The sequence below is a fragment of the Panthera onca genome, chromosome B4 (assembly GCF_046562875.1).
Source record: "Panthera onca isolate mPanOnc1 chromosome B4, mPanOnc1 haplotype 2, whole genome shotgun sequence".
Lineage (NCBI taxonomy): Eukaryota > Metazoa > Chordata > Mammalia > Carnivora > Felidae > Panthera > Panthera onca.
Window position 1 is genome coordinate 31,042,920 of NC_138345.1, and position 23,251 is coordinate 31,066,170.

Here is a 23,251-nt window from a genome sequence, read left to right on the forward strand (position 1 = left end):
TGATGGTGAAGCATCATTTACTGTACATAAGTAAAGCAGAAACAAGGTCTGTAATACTCAAGCTCTAGAGGATAAAGCTATGCTGTGGTAGTTCCTGAATTTGTTAAGTTCAAAAATGTTATTTTTATTTTTTCTCTCTCTCTCTCTCTCTATATATATATACACTCTGTCTTTAAAATTGGTAAGGGAGGGAGGGCACCTGGGTGGTTCAGTCAGTTAAGCATCTTGCTCAGGTCATGATCTCAGGATTTGTGAGACTGAGCCCTGCATCAGGCTCCACACTGACAGCACGGAGCCTGTTTGAGAGTCTCTCTCTCTCTGCCTCTCTCTCTGCCCCTCCCCTGCTCGCATTCTCCCTCTCAAAATAAATAAATAAACTTAAAAAAAATAAAGCTGGTAAGGGAAAATAACCACAACTATAAAATGGTCTATAGCTAGCCCAAACGTCTCCCCTGAAGCAAACAAGGCTTGTACTTCACAAAAGCCTTGATCTTCACAAAAATGCAGCAATTTAGTTGGCCTTCATACTAAAGGAAGTGAATAAAGATGGATGATGTAACTATAAAGCAGAGAGCAATCATTTTAGCTGTGTTTTCAGTAGACATTTCTTCTAATTAAGGATCTCGATTTCTACTCTAATAGAGCACTGGCCACTAATCATGCATATCCAATTGAGGATATAGATGTGGGAGATTATTCGTGATGTTTCCATATAAATTTACAATATTGGGGAATGTACAAAAATTAAAAAATAAATAAAATTATATTCAATAGAAAATATTATAAAACACTTCTTCAGCGTAAAAAAACATTTCTCATTTCTATTAAAGGAATGCTAGCACCACTGTGAATAAAATTAAAAGACCGAGGATACATTTGGACTTGGATCTGTAGAAATTATATTCAAAGATATGAAAAGTCTTTCATCACGTTAGATTATTTAGAACTTGTGTTGAATAGACTGTCCACCCCTCCAAACCATCTGTGACCAAGTCCATGATTTATGTCCTCCCTCGTGACGCCATTGCCGGTGTCATGGGACTGAAAGGAAATGGGAGTATATTTCTTGAATGCAAAACATGGTGCCAGTTGCTGCATAGGGATGGAAATAAAGATATGATTCTTTGCCTTATCACAATTTACAAGCTAGAGAGGTACACAGTAGCCACAAAATAAGCAAAATATAAAGAAACAAAAAACAGAACAGGGTGGTAGGTTTAAGAAAACTTAGTTCTTTATAAGATTGGTAAATGCCCAAGAATCTACTTCTTTATGATCAAAATAAGAAAACAAGGTGAAGTAATACAAAAAAAGGGGGGGGTCTTTAGGTGAATGTGCTTAAGAACAATTATTAGAACTAGTCTTCAGTCACTTTAAAACCTCTCTTCACAACAGAATTATTAGCAACTTCTAAAATGGCTCAAGAATGGAACCTGATATGGAGGTTAAAGAATGAAAATTACATCTGATATTTACAAGTACCATCAATGTCTGTAATAATCCTCAAAGTCATTCTTCAGATCCTTTCAGGAAGGTCTAGAACATAGCTAAAATAAACATCTACATAACTTTTGAGGCTTAAAAAAAAATAAAACATAAGAAAGGGAAGAGGGAGAGCTTCAGCAGGTAAGGGAAAGTACGTGTAAGACAAGGACATTGCCCACTGTCTCCAGTATTCACAAACTGTACATTTCTAATTGAAATTTCACACTTATAGCATGTCAATAATTTTATGAAAAATTATTTTAATTATACAAAAGACATATTAAGCAAATTTGTTACTACAGATTATTTTTATCAAGCAAACAGAAGTACATAACATTGGCTAGAGTTATTATTTTTATAAATATTGCTCCATTTGGCTTAACCAAATAAAAAATGGCCTCAAAAATACTTCTAATGAGGTGGTTGCCCCACGGTTCATTATTTTCCTTCCCTACGTACTTAAAGCAAAATGCCATCCCATGAATATTTTTAGGTCAGACGCTCATTGTTCACAGAATAACCTGATCAGGAAAGATAATGCTTTCATACTGAAACCAACAGAAGTAGTATTTTTTTTTCACACTACTCTACAATATTTAAGTATATGCATATTGTGGTAGGCAGAATAATGGCCCCGAAAGATGTCCACATCCTAATCTTATTACCTTACATGGCAAAAGAGCCTTCGTTTGTGTAACAAAGGTCAAGGCTTTGACATGAGGAGATTATCATGCATTATCCAAGGGAGCCTAATGTAATACATGAGTCCTTAAAAATGGAAGAGAAGGGCAAAAGAAAAGAGAGGGAGATCTGACTGTAGAAGAAGCCAAAGAGATACAAGGTTATTGATGCTGAAGATCGTATAAGGGGCCACGAGCCAAGGAAAGCAGGCAGCCTTCAGATGCTGGAAAAATTCAAGAAAATGGATTCTCCCCTAGACCTTCCGAAGAGAGCACAGCCTGCCAACCCCTGGGTTTTCATTCAGTGAGATCCCCATAGCACCCTGACTTTCAGTACTGTAATGAAGTTTGTGTTGTGTTAAACCACTAAGTTTGTGGGAATTTGTTGTAGCAGGAATAGAAAACAAATCCATATGTACAAACAGTCACATACATATACACAGAATTACATACACACTGCTCTTCAAACATGGGAGAGACAGATTATGTATTAATTCCATTTAAGCCAATATTCCAGAGATGGCAAATTTTAGATGAGGAAGAGAAATGAAGAAGGTGGACTGGTAACGTTTGTGCCTGGAGCAGAAACACAGAGAGCAGGCCCATACATACCCCTGGCCACCTGGCTCTCCCTTTCCCCCTTGGAATAGATGCATGATCTCTCCAGCTTTCACTATACATCACAGACCTGTATTCAGAATTCAGTGCAGTTTTCTCCTAGGATTCTTCATTCACCAGCGACTTTGTTTATGCCTCCTATTCCCAACCCCCTTATTCTGGTTACAAGAGAATGGCTATTATCAAATCTTAGTGTGTACTCATATTACTTATGCAAGCTGATCACCAGCTGGTTTTTGTTGTACTAAGCCATAAATCTTTGGGCTGTAACATCCCTGCCAAGCAATGGAATACTCTTTTCCAACTCATTAACACAAGTTCTATATTTAAAATAAATACTTCTCAAGCTGCTTAAATAACAAATTAACTAATGGATCAGGCACGGCACAAACCACATTTTAATTAAATTGATGATGGGTTGAGTAAACCTAGTAGTACTCTTTTGAAATACCCTTTGGTTACTGCTTTTTCCATCTTATGGTTGTTCTGAGGCTTCCTAGAACTGATCCCATGGCCATTTTCATCTTTAAACATAGAGATCATCTTTGTAAAATGATTTATTTTCACGAAGTTACTCTTGCACTCCTTCCATACATAAGTTCACTAACTATCAGCTATGTATACATATACATATACTCATACAGACGTATATGTATTTTTTTCTAATTATTACCAGGGTACCATTCTATGAACCAGAAGATGCTGCTGTATAATGTGTTGGGAACACAACTGCAGCACAGGCCACAAGCTGGTGTAATTTTCCCATTTATCCTTTACTCGGTAAGAAAGAGCTGAAAATAGTGGTTGCTCTACACACAGGATAGACAGAAAATGTAGGCTACAGAAAATGTTCTACAACTTTTGGAAAGGACATAAATAAAAAGGCGATCCATGCCGGGAACACACAGTGGGACAGTCTTTAAGGCGAAGCAAGGTCAACAGCTTGGACTTGTGAGACAAGAAGGAGAAATCCTAGGTGAGGGAATGGAAGCATAATCCCCTTTATGGAGTTATGAAAATTCTAAATTTGTTTACATGCAATCAAGTACGAATATGAGGGAAATAATTAAAGGAAGCATCAAACATAAGACATGGAAAGAGCTGAATAAAAAAGATCTCTTTGAGAGAAGGCACTATCAGTCCTTTCTCAAATGTGTTCCTCGAGCACAAATATGCCCACATGCACTTACACATCATGAGTCATACTACATGCACACACTGTAACAACCAGATTCTTTACGAAGGAGAATGTAGGGAATTTTGCTAAATTTGTAGGGAATGAACCGATACATGAAAATTAATATACTATTAATTTATAAATCAATATAAGTGAATATAGTAAATACAAAATAGCATCAGGAATTAATACACTGATTTACACTTAATTTTTTTTCTTTAAAACTTGGCCCTCCACATGTACCCCAATGTTTATAGCTGCACTTTCGACAATGGCCAAATCATGGAGAGATCCAAAATGTCCATCGACTACGAATGGATAAAGAAGATGTGGTTTATATATGCAATGGAATACTACTTGGCAACGAGAAAGAATGAAAACATGCCATCTGCAGCAATGTGGGTGGAAGTGGAGGGTATTATGCTGAGTGAAATAAGTCAGTCAGAGAAAGACAGATACCATATGTTTTCACTCATATGTGGATCTTGAGAAACTTAACAGAAGACCATGGGGGAAGGGAGGGGGAAAAATAGATACAAACAGAGAGGGAGGGAAGCAAACCACAGAAGACTCTTAAATACAGAGAACACACTGAGGGTGAATGGAGTGAGGGGGAGGGGAAAAATGGGTGATGGACATTGAGGAGGGCACTCATTGGGATGAGCACTGGGTGTTGTATGTAAGCCAATTTGACAATAAATTATTATTATTATTTTTTAAAAGGGTCCCTCATAGAGACTACAGCCTCTGCATTCCCAAAACAAATCAGAGGGGGTTAAAATACCAAGCACCTTGTGTCTTTTGTGTGGCTTCCTTGCAGTCCTTCACTATGTGGGACTGACAAAATGATTCAGAGATATGAAGCCCATCTCCAGCTGGGTACAGGAGCAAACACAACTGGGATGCAAAGCCATTTCTGACACTAAAAGCAATGAAAAAATAAATAAGCAAACACAGTCTGAAGAAGCAAATAAGAGATCTATATCAAGTGTAGCAAGAAGAGAAGGATTTTATCTGCCAGGCTTTCATGGTGACAAAAATCACCCACAATATGGGTCTCTCTGTGGCGTGCGCTAATAGAAAAAAGAACGTACATACATGGTTAGAATGGGAAAATAAAAAGAAACCTTGCTTACAACCTAATCTTGTAGTACAATATGTTCATAAAATTGTTTTCTCTGTGCATTACTACCTCTAATTGCCATTTGGAAATGGGCTTCCTTGCTTTGACTTAAAATGTACCTTCTTAATATATCCATAGCTATATCACCTTTACAAGTTTTCCAGTGTCAGTAACTATTTCTGCAGCTTATAAACAGACCATATAATTGGGTAGGTAAGGTATATTCCAATACAAAAGCAATGGTACAAGACCTCAGGGTCAAGTACAAGATACTAGCCAAAGACAAAAAGAAGAGAAGTATTCAGGCAGTGGGGAAGAAGTGTTGGGGGGAGGGGGGGAGCAAGTCAGTAAGAAGTGTTCTTCTCTCAGATTTCAGCAGGTTTTTGACAGATAGAGAGAGTTTCATGCACAAGGGGTCCAGTTCCACAGAGTTTGGGTCTAATTTCAAAGGCAATTTCTGGTGGAGCCTATAACTCACCCCCTCCTAAAGTGCCACACATAAAGGTGTGGAGGTCCTGCCTAGGCAGAACTGTGGGCCCCCCACAGGCAAAGCTTTTCAGATGAAAACACTGTCCAAGGATCACCTGCTAACTGTAGGCTAAAAGTCCTACTGATGACATGGGGCAGAGAATTTCTAAAAAATAATACTTCTCTGCCTAATGGACTAACAGTCATTAAGTGTAAAATATTATATTCCATATGTGTTGAGATTTGCCAAAAATTAACCACACAGATGTGGTTAAATAATGTAAGGAGCAAATGTTTACTCTGCTTAAAGGTAACCCAGAAATACTGATGCCTGATAGGAAGCACAAAGACGCTTTGACTCTAAGTGAGGTGTTGGAGATGCCACAAAGAAACCAACAAAGGGATCTTGAGGGAACAGTAAGGGTTCATACATTTTTGGCAGTAACTCGGCTTGTCTTGAACATGAAGCTCCAGCAATGGCTGTGCCATAAGCACAGACGATGTTAGTTTATATAGACTAAGGTTCCCAATGGTAAAAATAGGGGAGGTGGGCCTGGATGTTCTCTAGGGGACTGCTACAATTCTATAAAGATATGAAAATCTTTTTCAAATGTCCCTTACACAATATACAGTAATATACTGGCAGTCTCAATGGAGGAGAAGCCATGCACACGTCTAAATGTTCACATGCTCAATGGAAGGTAAGGATTCTTTTGTAAAATAAGCAGATAATAAATAACACAGTACATTGAAAAGACTACAAAGTTACTTTGGAGTGTTGCAACATAAAGACCACAGATGAAATGTTTCAGTCCAATGAAGCAAGTGATCACTTATCTTTTATTAGTGTATTTTAAAACCTACTATTACTTGTGTTCTGATGTGTGGAAAATGTATTTTGTTCCTTTTTTATGAGTGACGCATTTCACAAGTTTGAAAACAATTTCACAACCAAAATCACCATATGTTGATTGCTGGTTATTTAATTGGAAAATTGACGGATAAAAATAGGCACCTTTGTGATACCAAATATCAATGAAAAAAAAAAGATTTTATTTATGGTATTTAAATGTAGTCCTCTGGAACAAACAAGCAGGTTCACAGACAGTGTGCCTGCTGCTGAACTGCTGTCGCCTGACAGCCCATCTTATCTGCCAAATTGCTCATTAGGTTTGGCAATTTTCACCTGCGCCTCCAGTTTATATTTCAGCAGGGAATAAACATCAGCCTGCTTCTACCATCTTCTGCAGTGAGCTTCCAACACCCCTCAGTAGCACAGTCCCCACCCAGCTGCAGTCCTCCAAACACCCACCTTGTGTACATACCATTATTTTCAAAATGTCAATTTGGCTTCCAGCTCTGGAAGCTAGCTTACCTTAAATAAAGCAAAAATAGGAGAGAGAATATGTAAAATAAGCCCCACATTACAATACAAAGTGGGCTAATAATTCACTTCCTTTTTTAATACCAAAAAAGAACACATAAACAATCTGAATTTAATTTTAAAAATGCTCATTTCAGGGACTGCTTCTGAGTGTGGCACAGGTGACAAGAGAGCAGTGAAGTGGATTCTTCTTCCAGTTGGTCCTGACCCATCCAACCTTTATTATAGGTCTGAAAGGAGAATACTCCAATTTATAAATAAACAATAGAGGTAACGTGGCAACCAGAACAAAGAGGGAGCTGAGAGTACTACCCAGCTCTCTGTCTGTGCCTGCTTCCACTGATCCCTTCCAATGAGCACTCTGACATTCAGAGGCAGATCAATACACAAAAAATACAAAAGAGATACTTTGTGGGCAAAAAGCAACAAAGATATAAAACAAAATGTCTGAAACCCCATAAAACAACTTCTGATGGAATACTGTTTTTCATTTTGCAGAAGTAAAATATTCACCACCAACCCTGCAATTAGCTAGAAAATTACAATAATTACAGCAATTTTGTATCCCATCTCCAATCCAATTAATAGATATATGACCTTGTCAACATGTAATAATCAGATTGCATCTACAACAAAACTGGATGAGTTTTATATGCTGAATAGAACTTGCACAGTAAGAAGGTAATTATTTGAAATACCGAGAATACCATTTGTATGCCATGCTCCACTTCACAAGTTAAAAGGAAATACAATAGGAATATTATTTCTATTTTTCAATATATATTTAAATCAAATCCGGAAAATAGTATTCTAATACCAGTTCATGTTAAGAGAATAGATTTCTAAAGCAAAGATCTTGGCTCTCTTGGCAAGGCAAAATCAATGTGCATATGCGTGGGTAAGAAAAAAAGTTGTGAGATCAAGAAAGAAAAGGAAAGAGGTGCTAATTTTAGGACACAATCCTTCTGTAATAATTATCAACATTTCTTTAAGTTCTAAAAGTTAGGAAACTAGTAAAATCTTAGTAATTAATCAAACAGCACTATTTAAATAAAATTTTGCCAGTAATGGATAAAAACTAACTGTAAAATTGACACAGCTTAGGGCACTTTCACAACATTTCTATAGCAATACCGTTTCCAGAAATTTTACAATTATTAGGGCATGGGCCAGTTCCAAAGGAACCTTGAATCTTCAGTCTGAGTTTTCCAGAGTTAATACAAAAAATTTAGCATTCTGGGGTGAAAAGGAACCTGGCACGATTCTAAGATCGGACTTCCCTGGAACATCTGACCTCCACAAAAAGTCTTCAAGAATGGAGAGGAGAGGAGAGGGGAGGGGAGGGGAGGGGAGGGCAGTATATCTGCATTTTATGAAAAATTTAAGAGTTAAAACTTGGATATATTTTCTTAGTTTCAGAGAAATTTGAAAAGATGACTAACCAAAGATATTCAAGCCTAAAAATATATTGGGTTAAAATTCTGAGTTACATTAAATGAAACAAAGCTGAAGAAAAACTGAAATTAAGTAAACTGTGAAACTGTTAAATAAGAGCACTATGCATGTGTTTCCTTGAAAAAGTACACACACGTTTATTAAGAATAATTATAAACACATATGAAAACAGAACAGCATACTGAATCCCCATATAGCCACTCAGCTACCCATTCCTCACTTACCCAGCCTGTTTATTTTGAAGCAAATTCCAGATATATCATTTCCAACAACCTAACTCAGTATGTATTACAAAAAGATAAAGACTTTTTGGAAAATAATTTCAGTAACATAGCACATGTAAAAGGAAATAAATACTTGCTTAATATCAAATACTCAATCAGTGCTCAACTCACCAATTAGCCTATGACTGGTATTCGTTTGTTGTACTGTTTCATTTAAATCAGGCATTAAACAAGATTCATACATCATGATTGGATGTTGTGTCTCTTAGGTGTCTATTAATCTGTGTTCCTTTCTCCATCTCTTTCCCCTACCTTGCACTTGACCTATTGAAGAACCTGGGTCACTGGACTTCTATAATTTCCCACAGTCTTGACCTGACTGATTGCATCCCTATGGTGTTAACATGTTTCCAGGTATCTGGTATTTTCTAAAAAACTGGCAGTTGGATCTAGATGTTTGATCGGATTGAAATTTAATTTCTTTTGTCAAGACCACTTCATAGTATTATATTCTTCCATCAGGAGGCACATGATACTTAGTCCACTCTCCTTAATTTATTATCTTTTTTATATTAGCAAGTAATTGATGATAAGTACATAGATTCATTATTTCATCAGGAATGGCAAATTAGTAATATTCTAATTCTATTATTACCTCGTCACTTATTGGCTATGATACTTCTATACAAAGAAACTTCCCTTTCATCTACTACTTAGTTACCCAATAATACTATTCATACAGGAAAGAGAGGAGAGATACCTAATTCTTTAATTCTTTTATCAGTTTCCCAAATAATAAGTTGATCCATTAGTATCCTTCACCTTGCTTGTTTACTTATTTTTTTAATCTTTTAATGTTTATTTATTTTTGAAAGAGAGAGAGACAGAGCACAAGCAAGGGAGGGGCAGAGCGGGAGGGAGACACAGAATCCCAAGCAACTCCAGGCTCTGTGCTGTCAGCACAGAGCCCAATGTGGGGCTGAAACCCATGGACTGCAAGATCATGACCTGAACCGAAGTCGCATACTTAACTGACTGAGCCACCCAGGCACCCCATCCTTGCTTGTTCACTTATCGTCATTATGAATTCAAGAATACATTGCTATTTACTAACCTTATTAATGTTCTAATAGTCTCTCCTGTGCCAGTGGGAACTTCCATATGACTCCTGGGCCCTGCTGACACAACTCTAGTAATCTTTCATAGCTTCATTATTTTCTTATATGGCAGGATGATCCAGAATCATCTCCTACATTTCCTCCCTGAACCAGAATTCAGCCATTTCTCCATGAATGTCCAAAAGGACAGTTCTGGTCCTTTTGAATGGAAAATGCAATTCCCAAAGTACAGTCTAGATATCAGGGAATGTTCAGTTATTGGGCTGGGGCATTAATTCTAGACATATTCAGTAAATGCATATAGAATCTTCCCTTCCTTCCTCCTTCTTTTTATTTTTATTTATTTTTGTATGTGTGTGAAATGAAACACACCATAGATTCATTATATGTCCTATTCAAATTGAGAATCATGGGGTTTTTATGTATTCTACTCTTAAGTTGTATCTGTATTCCTTTTCCTCTATACCCCGAATCCTGAATCCTCAATGGCACAAGAAATAGAATTAGAATTTTATTATAATTCTTCATTTCCTCCATCTCATAATATCCACCCAACAATCTAAGACTAATGGTACCAATGTTACCAACAACAAACTGTTGCAAGGTTCGTTTGTTTCATGCTTTTTTTTTTTTTTTTTCCATCTTCCCTTGGTGGTACAAATTACTAATATTTATAGTTACCTGAAATAGTTACTCTTGGATGACTGAGCAACCAACTGGACATATAATTTATGTTTAGTTATGTCAAATGATTTTTAAGAATTACTATTAAACTATTAATAGTATTAAAATTTGATTATTAACCACATAAAATATAACATGCTTTGAATGCAAACTATACAAAACAAGAGGTTTTAAGTCAGCCTTGCTTCGATTCCATTTCGTTCATCTTATTCTCTCCATTCCCTGCAGGTACCTATTCTTTATGGTTATCCTTTTTTTACTTTATTTCTTCAACCTAAGAAGCTTTTTATATAGTCTTTCACTATGTGGTCTATTTTATTTACTTTTTCATTTTTTAAAGCACATTTTTTGGAATTAAAAAATACTTATTTTAGTGCTAATATTTATATTTGCACTGTTTGTGTAATACTGCCCATAATTCCCTCTATTGATTACCTTCTATGAGGAATATCATTATTAGCTAGTCATCATTTTTTGTCCTTCAGTTTAAGGGTATAATTCAGAACACTGTTCAATATACTAGGCTCAAGAAAATTTTTATCAAGTGTTAGTTTTAATGTCTCTTAGATAACTGCTATTTTGACCATAAAGACGATGATTCATTAATTCAGGGTTTCTCTACCTCAGCACTATTGACATTTGGGGCAGGATAGTTGACGTGAGGAACTGTCCTATGCCTTGTAGGATGTTTGGCAACATCCTCGGCCTTAATCAGATGCTCACAGTATACCCCATCTTTGCCAGCTGTGACAACCAAAAATATCTCCATATATTTGCAATTATCCCTTGTGGGAAAATATCACTCATACCTGAGAACCACTAATTTAACTACCTCAAGGTTCTTGCTTTATATGTATTACAAGGACAAACTACTGTCAACTTATAAAAAAGCATAAAAAGACTGAATATGAGAATTCTGTGTATTAAATCCACCTAAGCTTTATCTTAATTCTCAAACTTAATGTTCCCTGCTTTACTCAGAAAAAAAAAAAAATTGTATACATCAATTCTTCATGCAAAGAAGTAGAGGAATGAATTCATTCATAGCAAAACTTGGAAAACATATAGAGTTATCACTTTCTTTCTCTAAGTTTAAGTATTAGGAGTTTATTTACCTGAAACCTTATATTAACCATGCACTTAATTAGATTTGACTATTCCCCAATTCCACAAATTTCTATATATCACTAGATTCTTTATTTCCATATTTGTAAATCAGGAAGACCACTAAACATAAATTCCTTGTTGACAAGGATGAGGGCTTATTAACTCAACTCTGGACTCATCACCTATCACAATGCCTGGCCCATCATAGTCCAACTCTTGTACTATGTTTGAGTGAGTGGTATTAATACAGCATGACCAATCATCTTAATAGACAGGGGATTCGTATATAATGGGTAACTTTTACATAGTCACTAAACCTTGTGTTTAGTAGATGCTTACCAAACACTTGCCCAGGGGCTGCCCAAACCATAAAATCTAAATAAACTTAGCATATAAAATTCAGAACTGAAAAGTAATATTTACATATTCTCCCACTGATGGCTATAAGACATTTCAAATGGTTCAAATAAAAGTTCCTTTTCTCAATAAAGACAAGGTAAAAGAGAGATTTTGTGTTGAAAACAGCATTTAAATTTTAACACAACAGGACCAGCCAAATGTGGGTGGTGGTGGTTAAGAAATGTTGCTGAGTGAAGAACAGTCAAAAGACAAAACTTGATGGAAAGTATGCCATTCAAATTCTTCTTAACATAAAGACAGCATTTACCTTTCCTCCAACACTTTTTTAAGGAGCAGCTACATTAAAGGCACATCCGGCTTTATAAAATACATGAATGAAAAACTACAACAACAACATAAGAAAAAGCTCTATATTTAATTATATATTAGGGTGCAATTATTCACATAAAGACACTATTTTCCAAATATCAGGCTCCTGAATACCTATAGTATTATTTAATTAAAAATTTACTGGGGCGCCTGAGTGGCTTGGTCGGTTAAGCGTCGACTTCGGCTCAGGTCATGATCTCGCGGGCCGTGAGTCCGAGCCCCGCGTCGGGCTCAGTGCTGACAGCTCAGAGCCTGGAGCCTGTTTCAGATTCTGTGTCTCCCTCTCTCTCTGCCCCTCCCCTGTTCATGCTCTGTCTCTCTCTGTCTCAAAAATAAATAAACATTTAAAAAAAAAAATTTACTTTAAAGTTTACTTATTTTGAGAGAGAGAGAGTGTGTGCGTGCATGTGCAAGGGAGGAGCAAAGAGAGAGGGAGACAGAATCCCAAGCAGGCTCGGCACTGACAGCCTTAAAATTTACTTTAAATCACATTTGGGCAATCTACTTTTTATAAATGGATTTAGGGGCACCTGGGTGGCTCAATCGGTTAAGTGTCTGACTGTTGATTTCTGCTCAGGTCATGATCTCATGGTTCGTGAGATCGAGGCCCATGTAGGGCTCTGTACTGACAGCGTGAAGCCTGCTTGGGATTCTCTCTCTGCCCCTCCCTCCCTCACTCGCATGTGCAGTCTCTCTCTCTCTAAATAAATAAATAAATAAACATTAAAAAATATAATAATAAGTGAGTTTATTCCAAGCAACCACTAAAAACACAGACTTAATGAGCTGCTATACAACCGAAAAAGTAACTAGTGTACCACTTACATATTGCCTTGCACACCATGCCATGCATGGTACATACCTCGCATTTTGAGGAATGTTGCCTGAAGTAAATCAAGCAAGGTTTTTAAAATAGCATATTCATGTAGTAATCAAATGTTATTTCCACAAAATTAGTTTAAAAATATGTTTATACATGCATACAAACCTAAATTTTATAAGAATAAACCATATATTCTAAATACTATCTAACTATATTCTATTTAGGATTCTGTGTATTATTATAGAGATATTATAATGTAATATATATAATTATAATTATATACAATTATATATTATATATTAATATATAATATTATATATAAATAATATATAATATATATAATTATATATAATATAAAATTATAATATAATATATAATATATAATAAAATATAAAATATATAATATAATATTATATATTATTACCTATTATACACGAAGATGTACTAAAGACTATTGGCAAAATCACACAGCACTTGAAAAACTGCAATGTTTCTACATAAATGTGACTAAAAGATAACAATTTTTAACTTATAAATTTATTGAAATGGACCTTCTTAACAACTGCTCAATTATAAGATTAGATAATTACAAACACTGAATTTATTTTTACCAAAAGTTCTTCACTTTTCTGACTAAATCTGTAGGAATGGCAGACAGAATTATTCAGGCAAATATTCTAGAACTTGAGTACTCTATGACCCCAAATTCCTAATATAAACTCAAGAAGCCCTGTATTTTCCTTCCTGTGGAATGTATTCTAACAGCCACTCTTCCAAATCTCTGAAGATAACTCTATCCCTGCAGTCACTTCATCACCTGCTCTTTAGATAGAGTTCAAGTAATGGCTGTATCCAAGTTGATTATCAATCAGAGATGCTATGCTCTGATTCACTGTGAGGCCTTTGACTATTTTCTATTTGATCTAACATTCAGAAGAAATACACGGAAAGAAAAATTCAGGTAATATAACTTTACAGTTATCCTTACTTACCTTGGGTGAGCGATTAAAAGTCTACCAGTCTAAAGTAAAATAAACCTAATATATTAATGTGTGAAGAATCTTGCCTACCTCTCCAGCAAAAGACATTTGCCCAGGTCCTAAACTTAATCAGTTTTGATAAAAACAGATAATGAACTCCATTCACAGGAGCATGGCTGGATAACAAGAGTTGGCATCCCTGCAAATTACGATGAAACATGCAGAGAAGAAAGAGCCTTCACTTACTTGCACGAAGGACTGAAGGTGTCACTTCAATCTCGCTTGTCGCTTGGTAAGGCTGAAAGGCGGAGACACTGCTGGTGCCCAGCTCACTGCCAAATACCTCTGGACTCTGGGTGCCCGTGGAGCTGGCACTGGTGCCGTCACCTCCATGATGTGGATCTTGCTCATCAAACACTGCCACCAGCTAGAAATGGAAGGTAAATTTGCATTTATAAACAAAGGCATTTATAATTGTTACCAAAAACTTATACCACATTGGACATAAATCCATAGAGGAGAAATACTGCTATCTAAGCACCCAGAAATGTTATGTCTTAGGAAGCCAAACTTCAAAGAAACAGTCTTTCCCTGAGTTTTGATGGTTTACTTTTTTATTTCTCAGTTGTGCATTTCAAATCCAAAACTCTAAGGATGAAAAATAATAAAATGGTTTTATATCACAGAATGCTAAAGGAAATAGGGTCGATTTAAATCTTTTTGTAAATGATATACTAAGAGGAAAAGAAAATGGATTTTTATATGTAATGCATATGTATGATATATAGTACTGTATATACAGCAAAAGGTAGAAGGTACCTTTCACTCAGTAGGAAAGAGTATTAAAAATTAGACATGTGTCTGCCCATTTGTGCATAAGAAATATAGGAAGGATAAAAGACAGTTATCGCCCAGAAGTTACTAAGAACAGGGTTGAAAGAAAGAAAATAGGAACAATGAAGGAGGTAGGAGAGAAAAGAATTAAGTAATTTTAGAAAACTATTTTCACTGCTTAATCTAAGGTTAGAGAAGAAAACAACTTTCACATAAATTTGTTTCTCACAAGTGCATGGCTTACAAATTCTCACACTATTAGACAGACACACACACACACACACACACGAGTAATGAATAAGAAAGAAAAATATTTTGAATAACGAAAGTCAAAATTTTCACTGTCAGAAACAGAAATTACAAATAAGGAAATAAATTCTGTGATGTTAGATTGAAATTACAGGCATCAATATAAATATGTGGTTTTGTAAGCGGGCAGGTAGACTGACAAGATAGGGATGGATGAATGTTAATGCATGTGTGGTTCTTAGCCCTGCCCACTGAGAGGTCCTAGAAGCGATCACACCCAGTGTGAAGGAACACAAGTGCCTGAATCTTGGCCTCTGATACCATTTTCCAATAAATGAACAAGGGCTCCCTAGAAAAATAGCTGATTCCAGGGTTGGGGCAGAGAAAATGATAGATGGGCCTGGAACACCTTGGCAATGCTAAAAAGTAAAGCAGTACTCAAAAGTGAAGGAGGCACATCAAAGGGAATCAGGTGTGGGACGTCTGGATGGCTCAGTCGGTTAAGCATCTGACTCTTGGTTTTGGCTCAGGTCTAAATCTCATGATTCCGTGCATTTGAGACCCGCACTGGCCTCTGTGCTGACACCATGAAGCCTGCCTGGGATTCTCTTTCTCTCTCCCTCTCTCTCTGCCCCTCCCTCATTGACACTCTCTCTCTCTCAAAACAAATAAATAAACGTAAAAAAAGAAAGGGACGGTGTCTGGGTGACTCAGTAGATTGAGTGTTCAACTTCGGCTCAAGTCGTGATCTCAGAGTTCATGAGTTCGAGCCCCACATCGGGCTCTGTGCTGACAGCTCAGAGCCTGGAACCTGCTTCGGTTTCTGTGTCCCCCGCTCTCTCTGCCCCTCCCCCACTCACGCTCTGTCTCTCTGACTCTAAAAAATAAAAAAACATAGTTTAAAAAAAAAAAAAAATAAGGTGCCAACCAGAAAGAAGTCTCAATGGCCAAAGCTGAGACAACCTGTAAACAAGTAAATAATAATACAGTTAGATTTTAGCCCCAAAATAAACTAAATATGTGTGAATCCATGATGATATAAGTAAATCTTTGGAGAAATCATTAATGGTGGAAAATAGACAGCTCTTCCACACCATAGCATTGCAATTAATAGTTATAGAAGAAATGATGGAAATAGAAGAAATCACCAAACAATCTCCACAGCAATAGTTGTTGCAGGCGAGATCACCAGTGGAAGCTAAAACTACTGGGTGAGAATATGATGAGAAACAGGGTATTTGCAGATCTCAAAGTATCTCCCCACAAAATATTTTTCAATTAAAAAGAGAAAAATAGTATCTTTGCAGGGGAGAAACTTGCAGAAACCACTTTACCAAGGTTAACATCACCAGTAATAAGTCATATCACCCTCTGATAAAATGCAGAGAAGGATATAAAATTACTTCTGTGTGATTCCTGCTGAAAATGTGTATCTTTGATCTAATCATCAGAAAACATCAGATATATCCAACTCAAGGGGCCTTGTATAAAATAACTCTTTAAAAATATTAAAGTCATGAAAGTCAACGAAAAGCTTATGAAATTGTGGAAGTTGGAAGAGACAGAGCAGTGTGCGGTCCTTGTCTGGATCCTGGGCTACAAAAAGGACATTAGTAGAAAAGAGACAAGAGGTGCATGGATGGCTCAGTCGGTTGAGTGTCCTACTTCAGCTCAGGTCATGATCTCAAGGTTTGTGAGTTTGAGCCCCTCAATGGGCTTGCTGCTGTCAGCATGGAGTCTGCTTTGGATCTTCTGTCCCCCTCCCCCTCTCTCTCTGCCCCTCCCCTGTTTGTGCTCTCTCTCTCAAAAATAAAAAAACATTAAAAAAAAAGTCATACATTTATAAATCATACATTTATAAATCATACATTTATAAAAAAAAAAAAAAGACAAAATTCAGATGAGGGCTACAGACAGTATTGACTCAATGTTACTAGTTTCCTACCTTTGGTATGTCCTACAGTTATGTCCACTATTACATTAGAGGCGAATGAAGGGTATGTGGAAACAGTCTATACTATTTTTGCAATTCTTCTCAAATATAAAATTATTTCAAAACTACAATATCATAATACAGCATTACAAAGTACCATGAAAGTTAAAATTCAATCTATTTCTTTTTATCATGAAACAGTGGCAGTCCTTGAAAATCTCAGAGTAATGAAGATCTAAGGACCAGTCGTACCTTCTTGGTCATTCACACTGCAATTCTATGCTTGCAAACTAACCTTGGCTTCCAAGGAAAGTGGAACCATGACTGACCCCCAAAATCCCCACTCCTTCTACCTCCAATTCAAGCTTTTCCAATGTGAATAGTCCTATCAGTTAAAGGACAGTAAGAGGAATTTACAGACCATGGTAAATACTTAATCATTCCAATCTTTATTTCTGAGAGACTAGTGTCATTTTGAGCAAATGCTATTTCCATGAACATTTATATACCATCAATTAATTCATAAGACAAAAAAAGAAAACCTAAGGTCACAGAGACATGTAAACAAACATGAAGCTCAGAACCCTGCTGTGGCATCATATATAATTAGCTGATTAAACAACATGGAGGGAGGTTAAGTGGTAAGAAGAAATTAAAGTAGGACAAATATAGTTGGACCACTCAACCTTACAATAAGCAATATAAATGGGAAAAGAAATCCTTAGTTAAAAAAATGGAAAGGTGTTTGTATGTATACACTGAAGTTTCCATATACAGAAATAAAATCAGCCTATTTATCTGACACTGACTGGCAAGAATCTCCCAGGATTAGTGACACACACATTCTACTAGATCAGGGGTCAGTAAACTATTGAAAGATCTAGATAGTAAATATTTTTGGAGCTGTGCAATCCATGCAGCCTCCCTCACAACTATTCTACTTTGCCATTGTAGCATAAAAACAGCCACTGGCAATACATAAATAAATGAGCATGGTTTAAATAAAATAGGTTTAAATAAAACTTTGTTTACAAAGCAGGTGGTGGACCAAATTTGGCCCACAGGCCATAATTTGATAACCCTGCACTAGAATGCTCATCCATCCAGTAACATCCAATTTATAATTTTGAACTTGCAAAATAAAGCCAAAAGTCAAGGTACCTCAGTAACCCTGATAAACTAATGATATCCATTTTAAGCTCTTCACTGAGATTCTGAATTTTCATCCTTGATTTTAATATCATAAGACTTCTCACAAGGTGTGTGGCTTAATATGCATTTTGAAGATATTAAGCTCTGACATTTGGTGTTTAATTGGAAGCAAATGAAATTCAAGTTTTGTTATTAACTTTTTACAATGGTGTGTTCTCTGAAGAATCAAGTCCTTTCTGCAAACTGAAAATGGAGATTGCAAATTACAAAGAACGAGTCTTTAAATGCCACACATGGAAGAACTTATACATGTATATTAGTTTCAATAATTATCTCCTGCATTTTTAGAAAACACAAGTATTATGAAATCTGGACTGTGTCACGAACAAATGCTGTTTGAATTTCAGTGGCAGAATCACAGTTGGTGATTTGCAATATGCCAATAACATACAATTTCCACAGCTTTCTTTTAAACCAAAATTTAAGTGCCAGGTGCGGATATGAAGTAATTTTGTGTTAAATTGGGAAGGGTATATAATTTTAGAAAATCTACTCTGCAAGAATGCATATAGTAGCAGAGCAAAAGAAAACGAGACCTTCACAAAACATCACATATTAAAAATCTCTATCATGCCCTTCAAAAAATTAAGGAAATGTCTGCTTTTAAATTTGTGAAACATGACTCATACCCATATTTTAACAGATGGAATCTTTGCTGCTGTCCATGAAGTAGATCAGTTTTGAAAGTTCATTTTTACTTTCAATAGTTATGGCTTAATCTTTCTTCTGATCCATTCATCAGTCAAGTCTCCATAAAAACAGACATGCTGAATTTAGGGTAACACCCACACTTCAGGATAAACCCACAGACAAATAAACTCCAAACTTGGCCATACATTCCTCACCTACCTCAGGACAAATCATTTTAACTCAGAAACATTAGAATCCTCCAAACTGTTTTTAAAACCGCACAAACACTTATAAACCCCCTTTAATGTTAAGGTACAATCACATGCTGAGAGCCCAGAACTGCATGTAACAAAGAGGCTAAGAGCACAGGATTCAGAATCAAAGAGACTTCCTTTCCAAACTAGCTCTGATCTTACTTTGTCGGTGGGTGTTGGTAAATCCACTGGCCTCAACTATCTCTAAGCCTTATGGTCCTCATATTGAAAAAGAGAATGGTGGTTGTGGTAGACAGAATAATGCCCCTTGTTGCCCATGCCCCAAACCCAAGAACCAGTGGATGTTAACCTTCCATGGCAAAAGGGACTTTAAAATATGATTCAGGGGCACCTGGGTGGCTCTGTCGGTTAAGCATTCAAGTCTTGATTTCAGCTCAGGTTATGTTCTCCTGGATTGAGACCACATCCGGTCCATGCTAACAGCACGAAGCCTGCCTGGGATTCTCTCTCTCCCTCTCTCTCTCTGCCCCTCTGTCAATTGCTCTCTCATTCTCTCAAAATAAATAAAGAGAATAAAATATGATTCAGATGAAGGACCTTAAACTGGAGAGATTATCCTGGATTATCCTGAGAAGGGGGTAATCACACAAATCTAGTAAAGTAGAAAAACTTTCCCAACTGTGGTCAGAGAGAGATGTGACAATGGTTAGATAGACGCTACATTGCTGGCTTTTAAAATGAAGAAAGGGGGGCGCCTGGGTGGCTCAGTAGGTTAAGCGGCCAACAGCGGTTGGCCAACAGCGGCTCAAGTCATGATCTCGCGGTCCGTGAGTTCGAGCCCCGCGTCAGGCTCTGTGCTGACAGCTCAGAGCCTGGAGCCTGTTTCAGATTCTGTGTCTCCCTCTCTCCGACCCTCCCCCGTTCATGCTCTGTCTCTCTCTGTCTCCAAAATGAATAAACGTTAAAAAAAAAAATTTTTAAATGAAGAAAGGAAGCCATAAACTAAGGAATGTAAGAAAGAAGCCTCTGCAAGGCAAAAAAAATGGATTTTCTCCTAGGACCTCTGGAAAGGATCAGAGCTCTGCTCATGCCTTGATTTTAGCCCAGTGAGACCCATGTCAGACTTCTACCCTACAGAACTGTGAGTTGGTCAATTTGTGATGTTTTAAGCCATGAGTTTCTAGTAATTTGTCACAGCAGCAATAGGAAATTAGTACAGTGCCCTTGCCTATCCTCCTAGATGTGTTACGACAAATAAAGAGATAAGGTATATCCACCGTCAGAACACAAGCACACATTCACCACTAGCTGTTATTAAGTTACACTGTGTTGGTTGATAAATACATACTTTTGTAAATTTGAGGATCGTTTTTTTTTTAATTTTTTTAATGTTTATTTATTTTTTAGACAGAGAGAGAATGCTCATGCAAGTGGGGGAGGAGCAGAAAGAGAGGGAGACACAGAATCCAAAGCAGGCTCCAGGCTCTGAGCTGTCAGCACAAAGCCCAACGCAGGGCCCAAACTCATGAACCACGAGATCATGACCTGAGCCGAAGTTGGACACTTGACCGACTGAGCCACCCAGGTGCCCCACTCTGTGTAGAACTTTCTCTTCTTTGGGGTACCTGGTTAGCTCAGTCGGTTAAGCCTCTGACTTGGGCTCAGGTCATGATCTCACAGTTTGTGAGTTCAAGCCCCACATCAGGCTCTGTGCTAACAGCTCAGAGCCAGAAGCCTGCTTCAGATTCTGTGTCTCCCTCTCTCTGCCCCTCCCATGATCATGTTCTGTGTCTGTCTGTCTGTCTGTCTCTCTCTCTCTCTCTCTCAAAAATAAATAAACAGTTTAAAAAATTAAAAAATAAAAAATAAATAAATAAAAGTTCTCTTCTTTTTTTTTAATTTTTTTTTAATCTTTATTTATTTTTGAGAGAGAGACAGAGTGTGAGCAGAGGAGGGGCAGAGAGAGAGGGAGACACAAAATTCAAAGAAGGCTCCAAGGCCCTGAGCTGTCAGCACAGAGCCCGACGTGGGGCCCAAACCCATGAACCATGAGATCATGACCTGAGCCAAAGTTGGATGCTTAACCAACTGAGCCACCCAGGCGCCCCTGAGGATCAGTTTCAAGAGTCACTGAAGACTGAGGCAAAGCTCTACCACACACCAACAATAAGAGGAGGGAAAACACCCACACATACCAAAAAAACAAAAACCAAAACAAACAAACAAACAAAAAAACAAGAAAAGGAAAGGAGAATCCTTGCTAGAACAATTCAACATCACAACATCACAATAACCACACAATGCATTTCTTTGCAGGTGCCCTACATCCTCCCCTCAACTCCTCCCACAAAAATGGGGCCACTTTTAGACTTCATTCCACAGAAAAGAAACCTGCAATTCAGAGAGATTAATATGACCAGAATTTAACTATAAATAAGTACAGAATGAATCTGAGAACTGGAAATAAAATCTATCCAACTTCAAAGATCCTTTTTTTCTCACAAACCTCCTGCCCCTGGAACATGTAACATATTGACAGCACACCCACTGGGAAGCTGCAGACTAGAATCATGTATGAGTCTTTGAATAGGATTCTGTTCATTCTTGATTCACCAAAGGTAATAACCCAACTTACCAAATTAACATAATTTTGATACCACTACCTAAAACTGTCTGAACATATCTGAGGGAAAGCGAGATAATTTTAAACCATTCCATGCTGGTGATATCATCACTCAGTTTTAATCAGACAAGCTTTTTTAAAAGAATCCAAAGATCTTACAGATTCTGTCTTCCTACAGGAAAATGACAGGTGACTTAAGTCAAGTAGCTGTCTACGTGAGGTCTCAAAACCCTCTAAGTTCAGACCCCACACAGCCTCAGAAGCCATTTCACCACCACAGCCTTTGAATTATCTCTCCTTCTGCCTCTGTTGATTTCTTTCACATACAGGCTGAACATACCCAGAGGAAGTTGATTGTGATGGGTCTCACTAATGTCCTTTGTATACTCAACATTAATACAACAATACAATAATACACCAAACTATTTGGCTTTGAAATAAAGACTTGTAATTCCTCAGAAAGGCATCACATTTTTAGCCCTGGAGAAAATCCAAAGCATGTGGAAAAATACTAAAACCACAATGAACTTGAAGATGTCTATAAGACTCTCTCTTCACCTCTGGAACATGAGTGGCTTCAGTGAGTAAGCCAGACTCCATGGAATCCTTTGGTTTATAGTATCAAAACAAAATCAGCTGGGGACTTGGGTGGCCCACTCAGTTAAGCATCAGACTCTTGATTTCAGCTCAGGTCATGACTTGATTTCAGCTCAGGTCATGATCTCACTACTATGAGATAGAACCCTGCATGAGGTCTGCACAGGGCGTGGAGCCTGCTTAAGATTCTCTCTCTCCCTCTCCCTCTGCCCCTCCCTTGCTCTTTCTCTCCTTCCTTCAAAAAAAAAAAAAAAAAAAAAAAAAATCAGCAAGAAACACAAAAGAGGAAATGCACTTGATTGTGCCTCTGGTGGGGAATTATCCACATTTCCCACATTTTTCAATATTCTTCCTGACACAGTACTTTGGTGATGATGATGATGATGCCCCAAAATAATGAGGTAACACATAACTCTGAGCAACGGCAGGGAGGTTTCATGGGCAAATCTGGCTAAAATAATAAATGTAACAGAAAGAAAATGCAGTGCAAATGTGAGAGCTACAGCACAATGCAGTAAATTTCTAAAAATTAATAATAAAAATCAAGTGATTAAAGACACATGTATTTTCTGACTGAAGTAATAGTGTTTCAAAATATACAATTCTAAACTCCTATATTCCAAAAACGACTTTTCTTTCCTGCAGGTCAACCTGTGAATTTCTATAATTAGGATCACACATATCAATAATTCCAATTTCCCCACCCCCTTTAACTCAGGCATGTACTTTTTTAAAACATGGTAAAAATAGATCAAGTACTTGGGTTCCTGAATTCCCCTTTACCCATGCCTTTAAAAACGAAACAAATAAACAAAAACCTTCATTTACAGTTGTTTCCCATAAAGCACATTTAATAACCTATAGCACCTATATAAAAGAAAAACAGATACTAGCATGATTATA

The 23,251-nt window shown here is 37.0% G+C and overlaps 1 protein-coding gene across 17 annotated transcripts in view; it reads right to left on the reverse strand.

The window, feature by feature from the left end:
• Positions 1 to 23,251, reverse strand: part of PARD3 (par-3 family cell polarity regulator) — a 661,972-nt gene that overhangs the window by 383,339 nt on the left and 255,382 nt on the right. For all 17 annotated transcript variants that reach the window (XM_060658990.3, XM_060658996.3, XM_060658994.3 and 14 more), the window contains exon 3: positions 14,302 to 14,482. In XM_060658990.3, coding sequence (XP_060514973.1) covers positions 14,302 to 14,482 — 181 coding nt within the window. The remainder of the gene's footprint in view (positions 1 to 14,301; positions 14,483 to 23,251) is intronic.